The sequence below is a fragment of the Neomonachus schauinslandi genome, chromosome X (assembly GCF_002201575.2).
Source record: "Neomonachus schauinslandi chromosome X, ASM220157v2, whole genome shotgun sequence".
Taxonomy (NCBI): Eukaryota; Metazoa; Chordata; class Mammalia; order Carnivora; family Phocidae; genus Neomonachus; species Neomonachus schauinslandi.
Genome location: NC_058419.1, coordinates 117,171,049 through 117,188,085, shown reverse-complemented (window position 1 = coordinate 117,188,085; position 17,037 = coordinate 117,171,049). Strand labels below are relative to the sequence as shown.

The window sequence follows — 17,037 nt, the reverse complement described above, 5'->3', positions numbered from 1 at the left end:
GTCCAGGGAGCGTTAGAAGAGACGAAGTCTCAGGCATTTCCTACCTGAAGTCTGTCTCTTCTCCAGATTGTGAGCACGGAGCCGGCACCACCTTACTGGGCATGTCCTTTCTGCTGAAGATGGAGAGACGATACTCAGTCCAAACTAACAGGACAGAACCAACTGTATGTTGGTTCTAAATCAGAACCCTAGGTCTGAAAATATTTACTGGCTCTTACTTGGATTTGGGGAAGAAACGTTTCTCCCTATGAAGGCCATCCCAAGTCCCGTTTGTCTCCTGAAATGGCTATGACGTAAAAGGGAAATAGCGCGAGAGCGCAGTGCATGGGATATCCGAGCCCATTTGGGAAGCTCCAGTAGGCATACAAACATGAAGCAATAGTTAATGGACCCTTTTTGCAAGAACAGCGAAACTTCAAGGACATCTCAGAACAGTGTGGTTACCTCGAAAGAGCTGTTTAGAACCGTGTGCGTTATCAATAATAGTGTCTAAAGTTGTGATTTCAGAAACTATGAATTTGGGTAAGAATCCAGGGTCAGTTCACAGTTTAGATAAAAGAAAGACTTGTGAATTCTGAGCCTTGTCACCCTTGGGAAAGGCTCACAGGATCCTAATGAGGCTGTTCCTGTTTCAAAAGCTTTCCCCTTTTTTGCAAGAGATTGGGAAATGCAGATCAAGGGCATTTTCTTGACACAAAAGAGGTAGAAGCAGCGTCGTCGGTGAGGATAGGGTCTACAGGCCTGGTCCGGACAGCTTGGGGAAGCGGTCTCTGCAGGTGTTGTCTGTTTCAGTTCCGGGCAGTCTTGGCTTTCACGTCATCAGATGGCGTGCAGGTCCAGTCAGGGGCTGGTGCTTGCTTTAGATGGGTCACGTGGGTCTAGGAGTCTGTTCCCTGCAGAGCAGGGTTGGTGAGCAGTTCCTGATAAGGGCCTTTCCGACGAGGCTGAAGAATTGTTTTGGAGGTGTCCTTTCCAAGAGACGAATTCTCCAGGTTGTGAAGGGTGATGACGTAAGGTCGTTGTCTGCTGGGAGTGCACAGTGAAGACGTAACTAGACCTTTACGATATTGAAGATCTCTCCTCTCATCAGCTGTGGGGCCAAAGACGCAGGGGCCAAACGCACGGTCATCCTAGGACTATCGCCAAGGGCGGGAGTGCATGAGTTCCAAAGGGGGAGAGGATCTGCAGTCTGGAAGGATTTATGGCAATGCCTTCGACCAAGGTATTTGGAGAGTCTATAACATTTTGCCACTGGAGTCTTTTTTTTTTTTTTAAAGATTTTATTTATTTATTTGACAGAGACAGAGATAGCGAGAGCAGGAACAGAAGCAGCTGGAGTGGGAGAGGGAGAAGCAGGCTTCCCCCCGAGGAGGAAGCCCGATGTGGGACTCGATCCCAGGACCCTGGGATCATGACCTGAGCCGAAGGCAGACGCTTACGACTGAGCCACCCAGGCGCCCGCCACTGGAGTCTTAACAGTGTCCTTAGTGCATTCGAGCAGCCCTGAGGATTGAGGACGGTATGGAAAACGTTTATGTAAAGCCAGCCACAGCACCCAGACTTACAGAAGCACCTGGCCGGTAAAATGGGTGCCCTGGTTACTGTGTAGTTCAGGAGGGGTTCTCCGGGCAGGGCTCCTTTTTTTTTTCTGCTAGAATTTTAGCCACCGAAGAGGCACTGGCCTCTCTACAAGGGAAGCTTCAGTCCAGTGAGAAAAGAGACGAACCATGGCGAAAACATGCTTGTATCCGTGAGATGGGGGGAGCTGCGTGAAATCCTCAAATGGTCCATTGGGCAATTTAAGATGTTTTCCAGGATTGTATTTTGGACAAGTGGAACATGCAAAGTAGACATTTTCGCAGCCTTTTTAATACTTTCCCGTCAACGTCGGTTCACGAATGCTCTCGTTTTGTCAGTAGACCCACGGTTTAATGCGCGTGCGGTTGGAAGTAGTGGGAATTGTGGAATTTCTGGTAGGACCGGATGGTTATTTGGTCGAAACCAGAGCTTGCTTTCTTTATCGAAGCAACAAGTTACTAGATGTCCAGTGTTGTTTCTCCTTTTCTGGGGCCAATTGTTGGGCATCTCTGGTCAGTTTTTCTAATTTGTCCTTTGAGAGAACATCCCTTTGGAACACGACAGGGGTCTGGCTGTCAGTCTCCTTGAGAGCAGCATTTCTTGGGTGGAAATATCAGCAAGGTGATGTCCGTTGGCCTGCGGGGAGCTGGGTCTGGAATATCTAGGAACCTTCATAGCCAGAGCTGCCGGAAAAAGTACGGCACCCAATAAATTTTGGACATAGGAACCGTTTTTAATCTTAGCCCCATTGGATGTTGCTGCCATAACATTCCCAAATCTTGAGCTACCCCAGAGGCACACTGACTATCAGTATAAATGTATGTGGTTTTGCCCTTGGCAAAAATACAGGCTTGAGTCAGAGTGTAGAACCCAGCCTCGTTGTGCTGAAGTAGCTGAAGGTAAAGGTGACAAACCTCCGTGACTTCAGAGGGAGTTGGAAGAGCATGCCCAGCACGGTGTTTACCATTTTTATTCACTAAGAACCATCAGTAAACCGTGAAAAGTCTGCATCGGTTAGAGGAGTTTCCCGGGAATTGTCACGGGCGGTCAAAAGGAGATCTTCAGCCTTAGGCAGTCGTGAGGGGTTTCCTCAGTGGAAGGGGGGGAGGAGGGCGGCAGGGGTAGGGCTACGTGGTGAGAAAGAGTTACAATAGGAGGAACAGTTAGCAGCAAGATGTCAGTGGGGTGAGGCGACTGGTTGCGTGGAACACGGGATGGTTCAAAGGGACCAGCGTGGCTATTTCTTCAGTGGCCTTAACTGTGAGGGCAGTGGCAGGCATGGCTCTGAAGCCAGGGGGATATCCCGGAGCCACGGGGTCTGGCTGCTGGCTGCCACACCCTCTGGGGTGATGTGGCTGAGCACTCGAGGGCATTCCCTTACCTCTCGCATACAAAGAGGAAAAAGGCAGTTGGTAATTAGGATGTCAAGGGGGCAGGGGCTTTTGTTAGACTTTGCTTTCACGTCCCAAAGGCTCTGTCATGCCCCTCTTCGCAAATACTAGGGTTCGGTTTGTCAGTTTTTAGTAAAGGGCGCAGCGGCTGAGCCAAGCCGTGTGAGAGAAGTTTGGAATCCCAGTTTCCGCAAGAGCCAGCCAGTCCAAGAAAGCCTCGTAACGGACTCTGAGTTTTAGGTTCTGGGAAATTCAGGATGCCTCGGAGTCCACCCAGATCCAAATATGGTCTGTGTTTCTGAGATCACGTACCCTGAATACCAAACCCGAGTTTGAACAAAGTGCAGTTTTTCTTTGCAGATTTCGATGTCCCTTTAAGGCCACAAGTTTTAACAGGTGGATGCCGTCTTCCTGTGAAGCGGCTTGAGAAGGGGGACAGAAGCAGAGTGGCTGTGTATTGTGACAAAGTAGAGCTTGCAGAACACTCTGTATCCTCTCAATCAGCTTTTAAGGTTTGTAAAAAGTTAAGAAGGACTCTGTGTAACCCTGGGGCATTACCGTCCAGGTATATTGCCATTCTTCCCAAGTGATAAAGATACTGGCTGTCCTTATCAGCTGGGATACCAAAAAAATGCACCGCATGGGTCAGTTACAGTAAAGAATTTGCTTTCGGTGGGAATGGATGTCAGTAAGGCATGCGGGTTGGGAACAACAGGGTGCCAAGGGATACCAGTGGTATTTATTGCTCGGGGGTGCTGGACACACCTCCATTCTCAGCTGCTGGGTTCTCTCACAGGTAAAATTGGGGTGTTATAGGGATAACGAAGCCGTGAGCCTTGTAATCTCTGTATGAACGGTTTTAATACTCCGAAGCGGGGGCCTGCTTTATAGCCGTGGTGTCCGTAGGGACAGACACAAATTTATTCCCAATCTGGATAGTAGTTTCTGCAAGCTGATTAGAGGGAGGATTGGGAAGAGCCCCTGTAGTTCCTGGTAGCCCCGTTGTAGAGAGCAAGATGGAGGCACTCACATCAAGCAGGGGCCCGTGTCAAGCGGTGGTACAGGGCGGATAAGCATACCGCAGCTCCCAGATATCGCCGAGACCAGCACCAACTGATGACACCCCAGAACTCATAACAAGCAGAAGCAGAGAAGTCTGCAGGGGCCCAGGACTGATTCGATCCCTTTAAAAAGGGGAGTATTTTTGCAGCAGTCAGACTCCTCAGACGTGACCCCTCTATGTCTAACCACTTAAAAAAGGCACCTGTTGCCGAAAGCTGTGCCCGATGAATCTCTGAACAGAACTGAGATCCTCCACTGCTTGAATATCAGAAAAAGCGAGTGCCGAGAGCCGACCTGGCCTGGACTGACACCTTATCTCAACTACGCGCCCATAGACTGACTATGTGTTTGGTTCCTTCACTTCCTGCCCCCTGTGTTATCTTCTTTGTTGTGTGGTTTGTCTTCTGTCCTGCTCTGTGTGAAAGGTAAGAAGCCAGGTTAACCACGTGGTGAAATGTCACTGAGTTGGGAATCCTGAACCTGCTCTGTAATTACGTTAACCTTGCTTTGGGACGGAATAGGGCTGACACTGCGGAAAGACAACACCTCGTGTGTGCGCCTTCACAGTGTGCTCATGACACTTGGCGTGGCGGGGGCGGGATGCCACGTCATTGACTCGTGTGGTAGAAAATTTAGAAGAATCGGGCGCCTGGGTGGCTCAGTCGGTTGAGCGGCTGCCTTCGGCTCAGGTCGTGATCCTGACGTCCTGGGATCGAGCCCCGCGTCCGGCTCCCTGCTCAGCGGGGAGCCTGCTTCTCCCTCTCCCTCTGCCTGCCACTCTGCCTACTTGTGCTCGCTCGCTCTCTCTGTCAAATAAAAAAAAAGAAAATTTAGAAGAATCAGAAAAGACCCCCAGACGCTTGCTTTACTTGACCATAACAGAACTAAAAATAATAAATTGGGGAATACATTTATGTGACTATAGACTTTTCCAGGCGTCTCACTGATGGTGAGACCCTAAGGTAGCAGCAAGGCCAGTGAAGCCGAGACCTGCGCTGTGCAAGGAGCAGTCGACAGTGGAAGCCCGTCCGGGGTGCACCCCTCTGCAGGCTGGGCACGAGGTGGAACTAGCCAGAGCCGAGACCAAGGGAGATGGCCTCAGAAAGGCACTTGGAGGGGCGCCTGGGTGGCTCAGTCGTTGGGCGTCTGCCTTTGGCTCGGGTCGTGATCCCAGGGTCCTGGGATCGAGCCCCGCGTCAGTCTCCCTGCTCCGCGGGAAGCCTGCTTTTCCCTCTCCCACTCCCCCTGCTTGTGTTCCCTCTCTCGCTGTGTCTCTCTCTGTCAAATAAATAAATAAAATCTTAAAAAAAAAAAAAGCGTTTGGAGGACTAAGAAGAGTTAAAGCATTTGGAGACATTGCAAAGATATATGCCACTCCTGGCCAAAGTAATCTATAACTTGGCAGAAAGATGTGAACAAAAATTGTGGAAAAATCTGTACAAATTTCCCAAGTGGGAAGTAGACCTCTGCATAGTTAAGAAATTGTATATGGCAGCTGCTAGGTTACAAAAAAGGAAGAAAGATGCGGGCCCTAGGTAAATGCCTAAAAAGGATGGTGAAAAGGGCCAAGAGGCCTAACACCATACTTTGGATACAAGACCCCTGCTACCCCACGGAGTTGGAAGTCAGAAAGCTCACAGCCAGGACCCTGGGAGGTATAGTCATGGATCTGAAGGATCCTAAAAATGTAAAATCCTTAGGGTCCCGGGTGCCTGCTGTGGAGGTTCCCATCTTATTGATGACAACCACCTCACAGATCAGGACCGGCAAAGAGCTAGCTAATAGAGTAATAAGGAAGGACAAATCAATGAATAATTTAAGTTTAAAGGACAAAGCACCCTTGGGGACCCCAGGACACCCATCTTGAGGACCCAGGAGACTATGATAACTCCTAGGGGGTGACTGTCAAAGCAGACCTCCTCTGCTTCTGCGTGTTACGGGTTCTGGGGTGTCAGCTGATGCTGGTCTTGGCGATATCTTATAGCTGCAGTGCCCTGAACTGCGTGCGTCACTGCTTGACACAGGCTCCTGCTTGACATGAGGGACTCCATCTTGCTCTCTACACCTGTTGTTGGGAATTAGGACATTGGAAAGGTTGGCAAGAGGGCCAAAGGTGCCTGAAGCGCTTCCATTTGTAACAGTCTTTTCCGAATGTCCTGGTTCCTTGAAATAATAGCAGAAACTACTCTTCCAGTTTTGTTTCAGGGCCTTCATTTGCTGGAGCCGAACATCGAAAATTTTAGCGATCTTTCCTCTAGTTAGTTTCTGCTATTAGTCAGATCTGAAGTGGACTTAATTTCTCATTCCATCCTGGTCCTTTCACCCAAAAGGGAAAGATCCTGGAGCAGTCATTAATAAGCACAAAATTAAATGTTAACCCCGATGGATTCAGCATCTAAAGGAAGACAGAATTTTCTTTAAAGACAGTTTGGAGTCGATTGTAATAATCACGAACAGATTCATCAAGCTTTTGTGTGTAAGCCAGAATTTGGTTCCAGTCAACAGACTTAGGAAAAGCCATTATAATTGTTCAGTGGAGATTTCCAGCAAGTTTTCTAGCATCTTGCCAAAAGATAGGGGTCTGTTTCTCTAAATCCTCCTCAGGATTTTCCCATTGGGCTAGTTTCATCCAGTGTTTGGCCTGGCCCTCACCAACAAGCATGTGCACTAATTGATAAAAATCTGAGAAACCAGGGGCGCCTGGGTGGCTCAGTCGTTAAGCGTCTGCCTTTGGCTCAGGTCATGATCCCAGGGTCCTGGGATCGAGCACCGCATCGGGCTCCCTGCTCCACGGGAAGTCTGCTTCTCCCTCTCCCACTCCCCGCTGCTTGTGTTCCCCTCTCTCACTGTGTCTCTGTCAAATAAATAAATAAAATCTTCAAAAAAAAAAAAAAAGATCTGAGAAACCAGGGTGGTAAGTTGGAATAATGATGTTAAATTCTTCAGCATACCTATGGGAGTCCCAGTCATCTTAGGAAACTCTTTAACCATGGCTGGAAGTTCAGCCTTAGTTCAGGTAATGTAAGAAACTTGGGGGTCTGTTTAGATCCTCAGAAGACTTAACATTAAAGGGGCAGTTTTTAACTGGTTCAGGAGAGGAGAGAGCGGAGGGAGCTTCTGAGGAAAGGAAGGTTCGGCAAAAGGATTAGGAGGGGAGCACAGGAGATGAGAGGGTGCAGAGAGAACAGAAGAAGATGGCGCCCCAGGGGCGGGGCCTGAGCATGAGGTGGCTGCCTCGGATCTTGGGGGCAGGGTGGAGAAGAGGCCTCAGAAGCCCTTTTTTCTTTTTAATTGTTGGCCTCACTTAGTTTATAAAGTGTATCTTGGAAAGAGGCAATTTTGGATTCCTGATCATGTTTGGAAGCTTCAAAATACCAGTTAAAATAGAAATCCTACTCAGTTTTAGAACCGTGGTTGTTGTCCAATTCAGCTTTGAGAAAATGAAGTTCGGAGAGATTGAAACTTTCCCCATAATGGCCATTGAAGTTCTAAATTACTTTTGGTTAAGTCAGTCCCTTTATTTATAAATGTGCATGTGTAGGGAACCATAGATTTTAAACATAAAGCCGGCTGGAGTCCCATTGCTGCGGGGGGTGGGGGGGCAGCATTGTGCCCTCAGAGCATTTTGATGACCGGGATCCCATTTCTTAGAGGCTTTTCAGGAACGGCCTGGTTCCAGAAGGGATCAGATGAAAGGCCAGCACAGTTCCTGGAGGAACAGTCCAGCCCCAAAGGGGAATAGGACCAAAGGCCTTCACAGTTCAGATTGGCACAGTTCCAGTTTGAACAGGCTGATTTTTGAAAAGGCGTCAGACTGAAGGCCAGCCTAGTTCTGCAAGAGGACTTCCATTGCCTCCATTCTGGCCTGAGTCTGTACTTTCTAATGAAATTTCCCTTTCCAGCTTCTCTCTTAACTCCGGCCAAAGGCCCTGAGGGCACAGCATCCCCTGAGAGGAACCGAAATCACCCCCTCAAGCAATGGCTGACCCAAGCAGGCGAGTGCCCCGCAGTTTGACCCCAGGGCAAATGACTGCTCGACCTGATCTTCACTGCCCACCTGCATGTCCCCACATACCCTTGTCCCACGTTTTCCTTATATAAACCTAGAGGTCTTTCTGGCACTTTGGAGACCGTCTTGGAGACACTGGTTCCTGTCTTCGGGGTGTTGGTCTCTCTGAAATAAGTCCCTTTCCTGTTGCACCACCACTCCTTTCTCTGCCTTTGGATTTTGTCCGCAGCCGGTGGCCAAACCTGGTGTGTGTGGGACCCCCGGAGCCCCAGCTGCGGTTCCATTAGGAACGGTCCTGACAGGAATCAAACCGGAAGCTTAGCACAGGTCCGTCTGGAATAGTCTGAATGGGCCAGAAGGCCAAATGAGTACTCGGGGATGGAAACAAAAACAACCCCAAAACCGAGGGCTTACATAGATCCCGAGTAAAGCCCGGAGAGCTTAGACACGAGGCATGAAGCTCAAAATCCAGGAAAAAACTTAGCCTTAAAACCCCAGGGTCGTCGATAAAGCAGTGAGCCCCAGCAGCTCCAGGGGTACAGCACCTGTTTGCTCACCAGCCCCGGAGGCATCGGGGGTCCTCTCTGGATCGCCCCTCTGATCACCAAGTAATGCAAACCTGGAGAATAGACTGCCAGTTACTTTACCAGCAACAGGTGCGTTTATTTGGGAACGAAAGAATTACAAACAAGGCGTGGCAAGTCTGGAGGACAAAGGAGAGGTAGGCTTTTGAAGGAGAGAAGGGGGAAGTTGGGAGGGCTGTTGTGAACTGCAAGTCCCTCAGGGGAACCTGGGAGTTCAAAGTGTGGGGGCTTCTCACTGGCTGAGCTGTTCCTGGGGCCGATGAAAGCATCTCTTCCTCCCACTGGACTAGTAGAATAGTATCCCTGTGCAAGGTCGAGTCCGCCTCTTCCTGTTGGGTCTGCAATTGACTAGGAGTTGGGAGGGCTTGAAAGCTCCCCAGCCCCAAGCGCCAGATGCCATTGTAGGGAGGGTTCCCGTAGCTAATGTTCACAGTATGTTACTATAAAGTAATAGGTCTTTCTCTTTTTTTTTAATAAAGAACTTATTTATTTGACAGACATCAGCGAGAGCAGGAACACAAGCAGGGGGAGTGGGAGAGGGAGAAGCAGGCTTCCCGCCGAGCAGGGAGCCCGATGCGGTGCTCGATCCCAGGACCCTGGGATCATGACCTGAGCCGAAGGCAGACGCTTAACAACTGAGCCACCTAGGCGCCCCTCTTTTCGTTTTTGTTTTTGTTTTTTTTAAGATTTTATTTATTTATTTGACAGAGAGAGAGACAGTGAGAGAGGGAACACAAGCAGGGGGAGTGGGAGAGGGAGAAGCAGACTTCCCGCCGAGCAGGGAGCCCGATGCGGTGCTCGATCCCAGGACCCTGAAATCATGACCTGAGCCGAAGGCAGTCGCCCAACCAACTGAGCCACCCAGGTGCCCCTGTTTTGTTTTTTAAAGTATGGTGTGTTAAGAGAAAATAGAAATGATCTGTTAACATTATGATGTAATTCCTTCCCGTGTATGTTTTTACATGAATATACTCTTGTGTATTTAATAGGGATCGTTTGTTGTTATTGTGAATGAAATTTTTTTTGTTTCACTTTTGAGATGTAATTGACAACATTGTGTGATTCTGAATGAAATCTTTTAAGCTTACATGTATATTTTTGGGTTGGTGTATGAGAACATTACTGTTGACAGTAAAATGCTGACCTCCTTTCCTAGGTTTAATCTGTGTCTGTGTAGTCTCTTAAAAAAAATTTTTTTTTTTGATGTAGACACTGTCCAGGATTTATGATATAAAAGCTAAAGCTGTGGAGAAGTTAGGTAATTTTAAAGAGGATACAGTGTCAATAAATCACCTTGCATCCCTTCTTGAAACACCAAATTCTTGATTGCCAGACGGTGTTCTTTCTTCAGTGTGGCTTTCGTTTCATTTGTGATGGCATGGGCTTTCAGCTGCGGTACATCAGCTCTTCTTGAGGAGCTGGCCTTGCCTCTGCGTCCCTTACGTGCGCTCTCTCGGCCCTGTTGGACTTCTTTCTGTCCCTGGGTGTGACCTCTTGGCCTCGGTGATGTCCCACGTGCTGCCCTTTCCGGAACAGTGGCTTCTCCCCTCTGCTGGCCACGCCGTAAAAGCAGTTTCCTCAGAGGGGCCTCTGATTCCCAGTCTCTTTAAACTTCATGCTCTCCTCTTGCTGGTACCTCTTGTTCTTCCCACTCGGTCACTATTTGAAGGATACAAATTGTGGTGTTACATGTGTATGTGTTTGTTTGCTGCTTTGAGATTCGTTCTCTCTATCCAGTGTCAAGCACACGACTGTCTTGCAACAGTATATGTTAAATAGTCAATATTGGGCGAATAAAATGGAATGAGTCTTTTTTGTTAGGAGGTAATTTTCTTGTTAATAATTCAATAATTTAAAGTATTAAATGACTTAATGTTGATTTTATTACCGTATCTCTTCCCTTCTCTTTTCCTGTAGTAAAATCTGTGTCTTTATTTTTTAGAGTCGTGCTCCGATTTCCGCGAAACTTGTGGCCAATATGCTCTCGGTCGCCGGGGCCGATCACATCATCACCATGGACCTGCATGCCTCTCAGATCCAGGTTCCAGCATTTTCTTTCTTGCCCTTGGTTGTGATCGGGGGCTTAATGCAAGTGGTTAAATCCTAACTCTGTTAAGTTAAATTGTTTTTGAAGTGGGTAACGTGACTCGTGTTTGAGTTTGTATGTGATTGCTCTCTTGGGTTTTCGTCTTTCCTGGACTTGGAAATGCGGTTTAATAGTTGTTACCGCTGTCTGCCACCAGCTTGCGTCCAAACAGTTTTGGAGGAGGGGGAATGGCTTCTTGGTAGTAAACTTTATAATTCCACCTCAATTTCTCAAAAATAATTAGAATGGCAGGGTTGTAATATATGTTTTTTTAACCTCCTTCATAACTTACAGTTCCTTCTTCTATAAGACAGGCCCATACTGTGCCTACTCTGTGATACAATGCAAAGCATTTGGCTTACAATAAGGTGTTTAAGACACAACAGACCTCTTTTCCCCCACTTCCCTGCAAAGCCATTCTCCTATTCCTTAGAATATAGGCAATCCTAAGAGAATAGAGTATTTCTCCAAAGATAATGGATTGCACTGCTATAGGCCCCTGGAACATACCTGTCTTTTGATTTAATTCTGTTACAATTAAGAAAAGGGAGTCTGTTGAAAAGGCTTCTCTTGAACAGGACTTCTTCCCTTAGGGATTCTTTGACATCCCGGTGGATAATTTGTACGCGGAGCCCGCGGTCCTGCAGTGGATTCGGGAGAACATTGCCGAGTGGAGGAACTGTATCATTGTTTCACCTGACGCCGGGGGAGCCAAAAGGTAGCCAAAATGCACCGTGGTTTTCTTTTTGTTCTTTTTTTTATGTGTTAGATAAGGAAGCATGTTTTAAATTACTGAACGCTCTGTTTTATAAATGGACAAGGGCACTGCGTCTTCACTTGCAGAGCAGAGAGCTGTCCTCTTTGTTACCATTTTGTCGTTCACGCAAGAAACACAGGCACGTATTTGTTTTCAGCGAATATGTTTTACTCGAGGTGGTGGTTTTTTGGTTTGTTTGTTTTTTTTTTTTTTTTAAGATTTTTATTTATTTATCAGAGAGAGCGCACAGGCAGGGGAGCGGCAGGTGGAGGGAGAGGGAGAAGCAGACTCCCCACCGAGCAAGGAGCCCGATGCGGGGCTCGATCCCAGGACCCCGGGATCACGACCTGAGCTGAAGGCAGACACTTAACCAACTGAGCCACCCAGGCGTCCCTCGAGGTGTTTTTTAAGTTAACTTTTTTCTGATTATAAAAGCAATGAGCCTAATTGGAAAATAAGGCTTTTAATTAACAACACAATTGACTAAGCTAGTCCTTCCTACTGCAAACACCTGACAGTGGAAGCCAAAATAGAGTTTTCAAAAAGAAATCTCTGTTCGTAGAGCACCAAGAAAAAGGGAAATATTCAGGGCCGAGAACTAAAGAAGAGCTGAAAACCCTGCTTCAGTGGCCTGGAGGTTGGGTATCAGATCCAGGAAGAGGCTGGTGGCTTGGGTATTAACTGCCCACATGGAGGTCTCCAGAGAGAAGGGAGATGAAAGTTAGACCTCTCTCCAGCAGCACAGGGGGGAAGCCAGTCTTTACCCAGCCGTTTGGATGGGGGGACAAAGTAGCCACTCGTGAGAAATCAAACCAAGAGCCTGCGCCATGTGCAGATGGTCCCAAGCTAAAAAGCGACTGCAGTGGGAGAATTCCACAAGCCCAACTGCTGAGTAAGCACTCCCCACTGAAGACAGCCTCATGCCTGATGATCCCAGTTAGAACACTGAGAGGGCACAGCCCACCCAGAGCCAGCGTCTGCAGAGAACACGGCGGCAGGCGGCCAGCACTGTGGGGTGACGGAACAATTACTGGACTGTAAAATTCCTGAGTTAGACAGAAATCGACACATGGTACTGAAAGCATCAGGTTGCGGGCACACTGACTAGCCTAAGAAAATGGTACTAAGCCGCGAATCTAAAAGTCCGCAGACTTGGGGAATTAAGGAGCAATCACTACAGAGAGTTCAGAATGCAGGGCGAGGATGATAGAAGACTGATTCGATGTGGGCCTGAGGCTTGCGGACTCCGTGTGACCTTATAGACCTGGGCAGTGGCCATCTGGGAAAGGAAGACAGGGTGGCATGGGACTTTAGTGCCCAAGTGTAGGGGTCTCCATCAGGAAGGGAGAGGGACCTCTTGTCTGTCAGTCCAGTGCAAAAGCAGAGAAGCTGATAAATGTGCCATGAGGGTGTCCAGTGACCGTTGGGCTCCGGGACTTCTTTAAAATGCAGCTGCCTCATTTGGCTCCCTCATCTGCCTGTAGCCTGGCTAAGGGGCTTAGAATCAAACTGAAAAGCTCAGGAGTAGCCCAGAAAGCTGTCATTAAACCCACGCAGGGAAGCAGAGGTCCTGATTCTTAGAAGGGCCCCGACGAGCGCTAAGCTGCTGTCTTGGCGGGTTGGTTCCCTGCACAGGGGAGGGCGATGAACAGGTGGGCCCGGGCCTCTGACAGTGGCAGGAAGTGGCCGTTGACAGGAAAGAGACACAAATACATCGAAGACAGAAGCAGAAAGTTAGGTTGCAAAGACACCAGCCGGGCAGTGGCAAAGCCCTCTCCCAGGGCCTCCAGGTCAAAGCACACGGAGTGTTGTCTGTCCATTGGAAATGCTTGTCGTTTACTTGGAAGCTTCAGTAAGTCACACGGTGGAATCTGCATTCAGATATGGTGAATCCGCTGGCCCGATAGAAGCTTAGAGACGAACGAGCAGGCCGGAGGTAGGTGAGCATAAGATGTAACTTGTTTTTAGTAACCGTTTTAGTGAGAGACGATTCACATACAGCCCACCTGTTTACACTGCACAGCTTAGTGGGTTTCCGCGTATTCACAGAGCTGAGCCTCCAGCACCACTCTCTAGTTCCCGAACATTCTCATCACCCCAAAACAAACCTGTACCCACTAGCGAGGCGCTCCCCACTCCCCCCTAGCCCCCTAGCCCCTGGCCCCTACTGATCTCTTTCCTGCCTCTCTGGACATTTCGAGTGGATGGGTCATGCAGTACACGGTCCTTTGTTTTTAACCAGGAAAAATTACTTTGGCAGCTAATAAGCCAAAAGAATAAGAGATTCCACAAGCTCGTGTGGCCTTTTCTTTTTCTATCCCAACCCTGTTTTTTCAGTATAGTCTAAAAATACACATCCTGTTCTGCGAACTTCAAATTGGGTCATGTCCCCCATTTCCCTCTTTAGAGACCTCCGTTCTTCCCAGCGTCAGAATTATGTTATTCAGACATGTCTCCCTTTTTAGTTCACACACACGGTAATCTGCTGCACACACCTCTTCACTGTGATTTTCAAAACGTGTCCTTGTTCCATCTTAGCAGTGATTCCGCAGCTGTGCAGATCTGCTTTATTGCTCTTTATAGCTGAGTGCTAATTCCATTGTATGCATACATCCTGATTCCTTTCACGAGTTGCCCCGTTCCTCACTTGGAGATACTGTGGTGCGTACTCTTAAGCACGGTCTCGCAGCGACCGCGTTTTGTGTGCATTTGCAAACAGGATCTATTCCTAGAAGGGCAGTTGCCAAGTACTAGGGCGAGAACCATTTTGGTTTGCATGGAGAGGGACAAAATTGGGTGTTTTGGAAAAGATAGACCAGTTGACCATCCCAAGTATGAATGCCGGTGACTTTCTACCCAGGCCTGGGACCACAGCAGTTGAGCAGACATTTTTTTACTTTATAAACCAGATAGTGATGATACGCTATCTTTTCCTGGTAATTCTGATTGCTGTGGACAAGGTCCGGCACCCTCTCCGGCCTGTGTCTTTTCCATGAGGGCCTGGTCATGCCTTTGCCTGTTGTCAGATTGGCTGGAGGCCTTTTCCTTTGGATCATTAGGAGGTTTGTTGTTTTGTTTTGTTTGTTAAAAGATTTATTTAGGGCTCCTGGGTGGCTCAGTCAGTTAAGCGACTGCCTTCAGCTCAGGTCATGATCCTGGAGTCCCTGGATCGAGTCCCGCATCGGGCTCCCTGCTCGGCAGGGAGTCTGCTTCTCCCTCTGACCCTCCCAACCCTCCCCCCTCTCATTTGCTCTCTCTCTCTCAAATAAATAAATAAAATCTTTAAAAAAAATAAAAAATAAAATAAAAGATTTATTTATTTGACCGAGTATAAGCAGGGGGAGCGGCAGGGAGAGGGAGACGCAGATGCCCGCCCAGCAGGGAGCCCGACGCGGGGCTCGATCCCAGGACCCCCGGCATCATGACCCGAGCTGAAGGCAGCTGCTTAATCAGCTGAGCCACCCAGGCGCCCCAGATTGTAAGGAGTTCTTTGCAGGCAGAGGTTGCACCTTTGTTTAGTGTGGGTGTGGTGCAGATACTTCCCCAAGTTTTTCCATTTCTCCTCATTGTGTATTTTTATGCTCTGCAGGACTTTTAGAACATTTCTTCTGTCATCATTCATCTCTTCATGTTCCGGCTTCTGGGTTTAGGAAGGATTCACCCATCTCTCACTTTTTCTTCTCCCATGATTTCATATATTTCAAGACGAATTGCCTTTTTCCTTTTTAATGTTCCAGTTTTTCTTCCATGTGATAGTTGGTTTGGAATAAAGAGTGAAGAAGAATCCAGCCCTTTCTCCCCCCCCCAGCTATCTAGTTGTTCCAAAACTATTTATTAAATAATCCATCTTTTCCCTTTTGATTTGAAACACCATCTTATATACCAAATTCCCCCATCTACTTGCCAACCCTTGCTTTGTTTTGTTTTGTTTTTTTAAGATTTTTATTATTTATTTAACAGAGATAGAGAGCACAAGTAGGCAGGGCGGCAGACAGAGGGAGAAGGAGAAGCAGGCTCTCCGCCGAGCAGGGAGCCCGATGCAGGGCTCAATCCCAGGGCCCTGGGATCATGACCTGAGCCAAAGGCAGCCGCTTAACTGGCTGAGCCACTCAGGTGCCCCTGTTTTTTGTTTTTTTTTTAAGATTTATTTATTTTGGGGGGTGGGGGAGAGGGAGGGGAAGGGCAGAGGAAGACAGAAGAGAATCCCAAGCAGACTCCCCACTGAGCAGGACCCTGAGATCACGACCTGAGCTGAAACCAAGAGTCAGATGCTTAACCAACTGAACCACCCAGGTGCCCCAACCCTTGATTTTAAAAACGCAGAATCAACTAACCAGCGCTGAGATGCTATTTTTTTCAGATCCCCTTCAAGGCTGTCCCACTCAACCACCCCTGCTCCCTCTGCCAGCAAAGTCAAGCTTTTTAGGACCGTCTATTTTCGATTTTATGGCCAACTCCTTTCCTTTTCCCCAGCGTTTCTGCTGCACATCATTATCTTCTTCCTATTATGGAGTAAGCTGTTCCCCAACCGACAGAACCACCACACAGGTACCACGTGATACATGCAGTTGACATTATCAATGGCATCTTTGTTCCGTGCAAAAAAAAAAAAAAGTCATCTCATCAAAGAAAATAGGTATCTGACCAATTGGAACCCACTGCCTTGGTAAAAGCTTTGAAGCTTGATTGTTGCAGGTAAAAATATTGCCACCAGAGGTCACTCTTGGGTGGTCTTTGAAGCTCAATTGGGTTGCCCGCTCAAGGAAAAGTAACCCTTAGAAGGATCCTCACCTAACACTCTTGACACTGTCAGTATGAACACGAAACTGGTGTGGGAAGTTGGCGAAACTAATTCAGATTTAACTTGTATTGTTTTTCTCCTGGAAAGAATGTAAACACATGTTTAGAAGAAATGGGAATGAAACTGTATGTTTTATTCTAGCTTTTTCTGCTCAAGATTTCTGTGTGATACATTGTCTCAACATCATTTGTTAGGAATATACCTATTAAGTCTCATGTGCGTGGAAAAGAAGAGTTGTAGCCGGATGCCCAGGGCTCACTGATAGTGTCTGGCCTGCCACCTTCTCTTTCTGTTGCCAGCCCAGCCCTTTCTGAGTAGGTGACTTTTGAGCATTTGCCATGGATGAGTAGAGACACTCACAGTTTACAAGTCCCAAGGCCTCCAGTGCAGTGAAGCCCGTTTTCCTACGCCCTGTGTTACATGGATTTTTGAGCCGGGACTTTTGTCCCCACGGGCTGCACCGCAAACTGAGCGAGTGTCATAGCTTCTACGTTAACTTGATTTAAATTGTGTCGGCGATTTTTTTTTCTTACTGATTTTCACATACACTGTATTTTCATGCTGTTAAGCATACAGCTATTTCCTTATGCTTCTTTTTTAAGTTTTTATTTAAATTCCAGTTAGTTAACATGCAGTGTAATACTAGTTTCAGATGGACAGTACGGTGATTCGGCACGTGCCTGTGATTTTTTTAAAAAAGTCCGCACAGGGCGCCTGGGTGGCTCAGTTGGTTAAGCGACTGCCTTCGGCTCAGGTCATGATCCTGGAG

At 47.8% G+C, this 17,037-nt stretch overlaps 1 protein-coding gene across 1 annotated transcript in view; it reads left to right on the top strand.

Moving 5' to 3' along the window:
* Positions 1–17,037, top strand: part of PRPS2 (phosphoribosyl pyrophosphate synthetase 2) — a 37,574-nt gene that overhangs the window by 14,692 nt on the left and 5,845 nt on the right. Inside the window, exons 3-4 of the mRNA XM_044911967.1 lie at positions 10,567–10,665; positions 11,304–11,428. Of these exons, the coding sequence (XP_044767902.1) occupies positions 10,567–10,665; positions 11,304–11,428 (224 nt within the window). The remainder of the gene's footprint in view (positions 1–10,566; positions 10,666–11,303; positions 11,429–17,037) is intronic.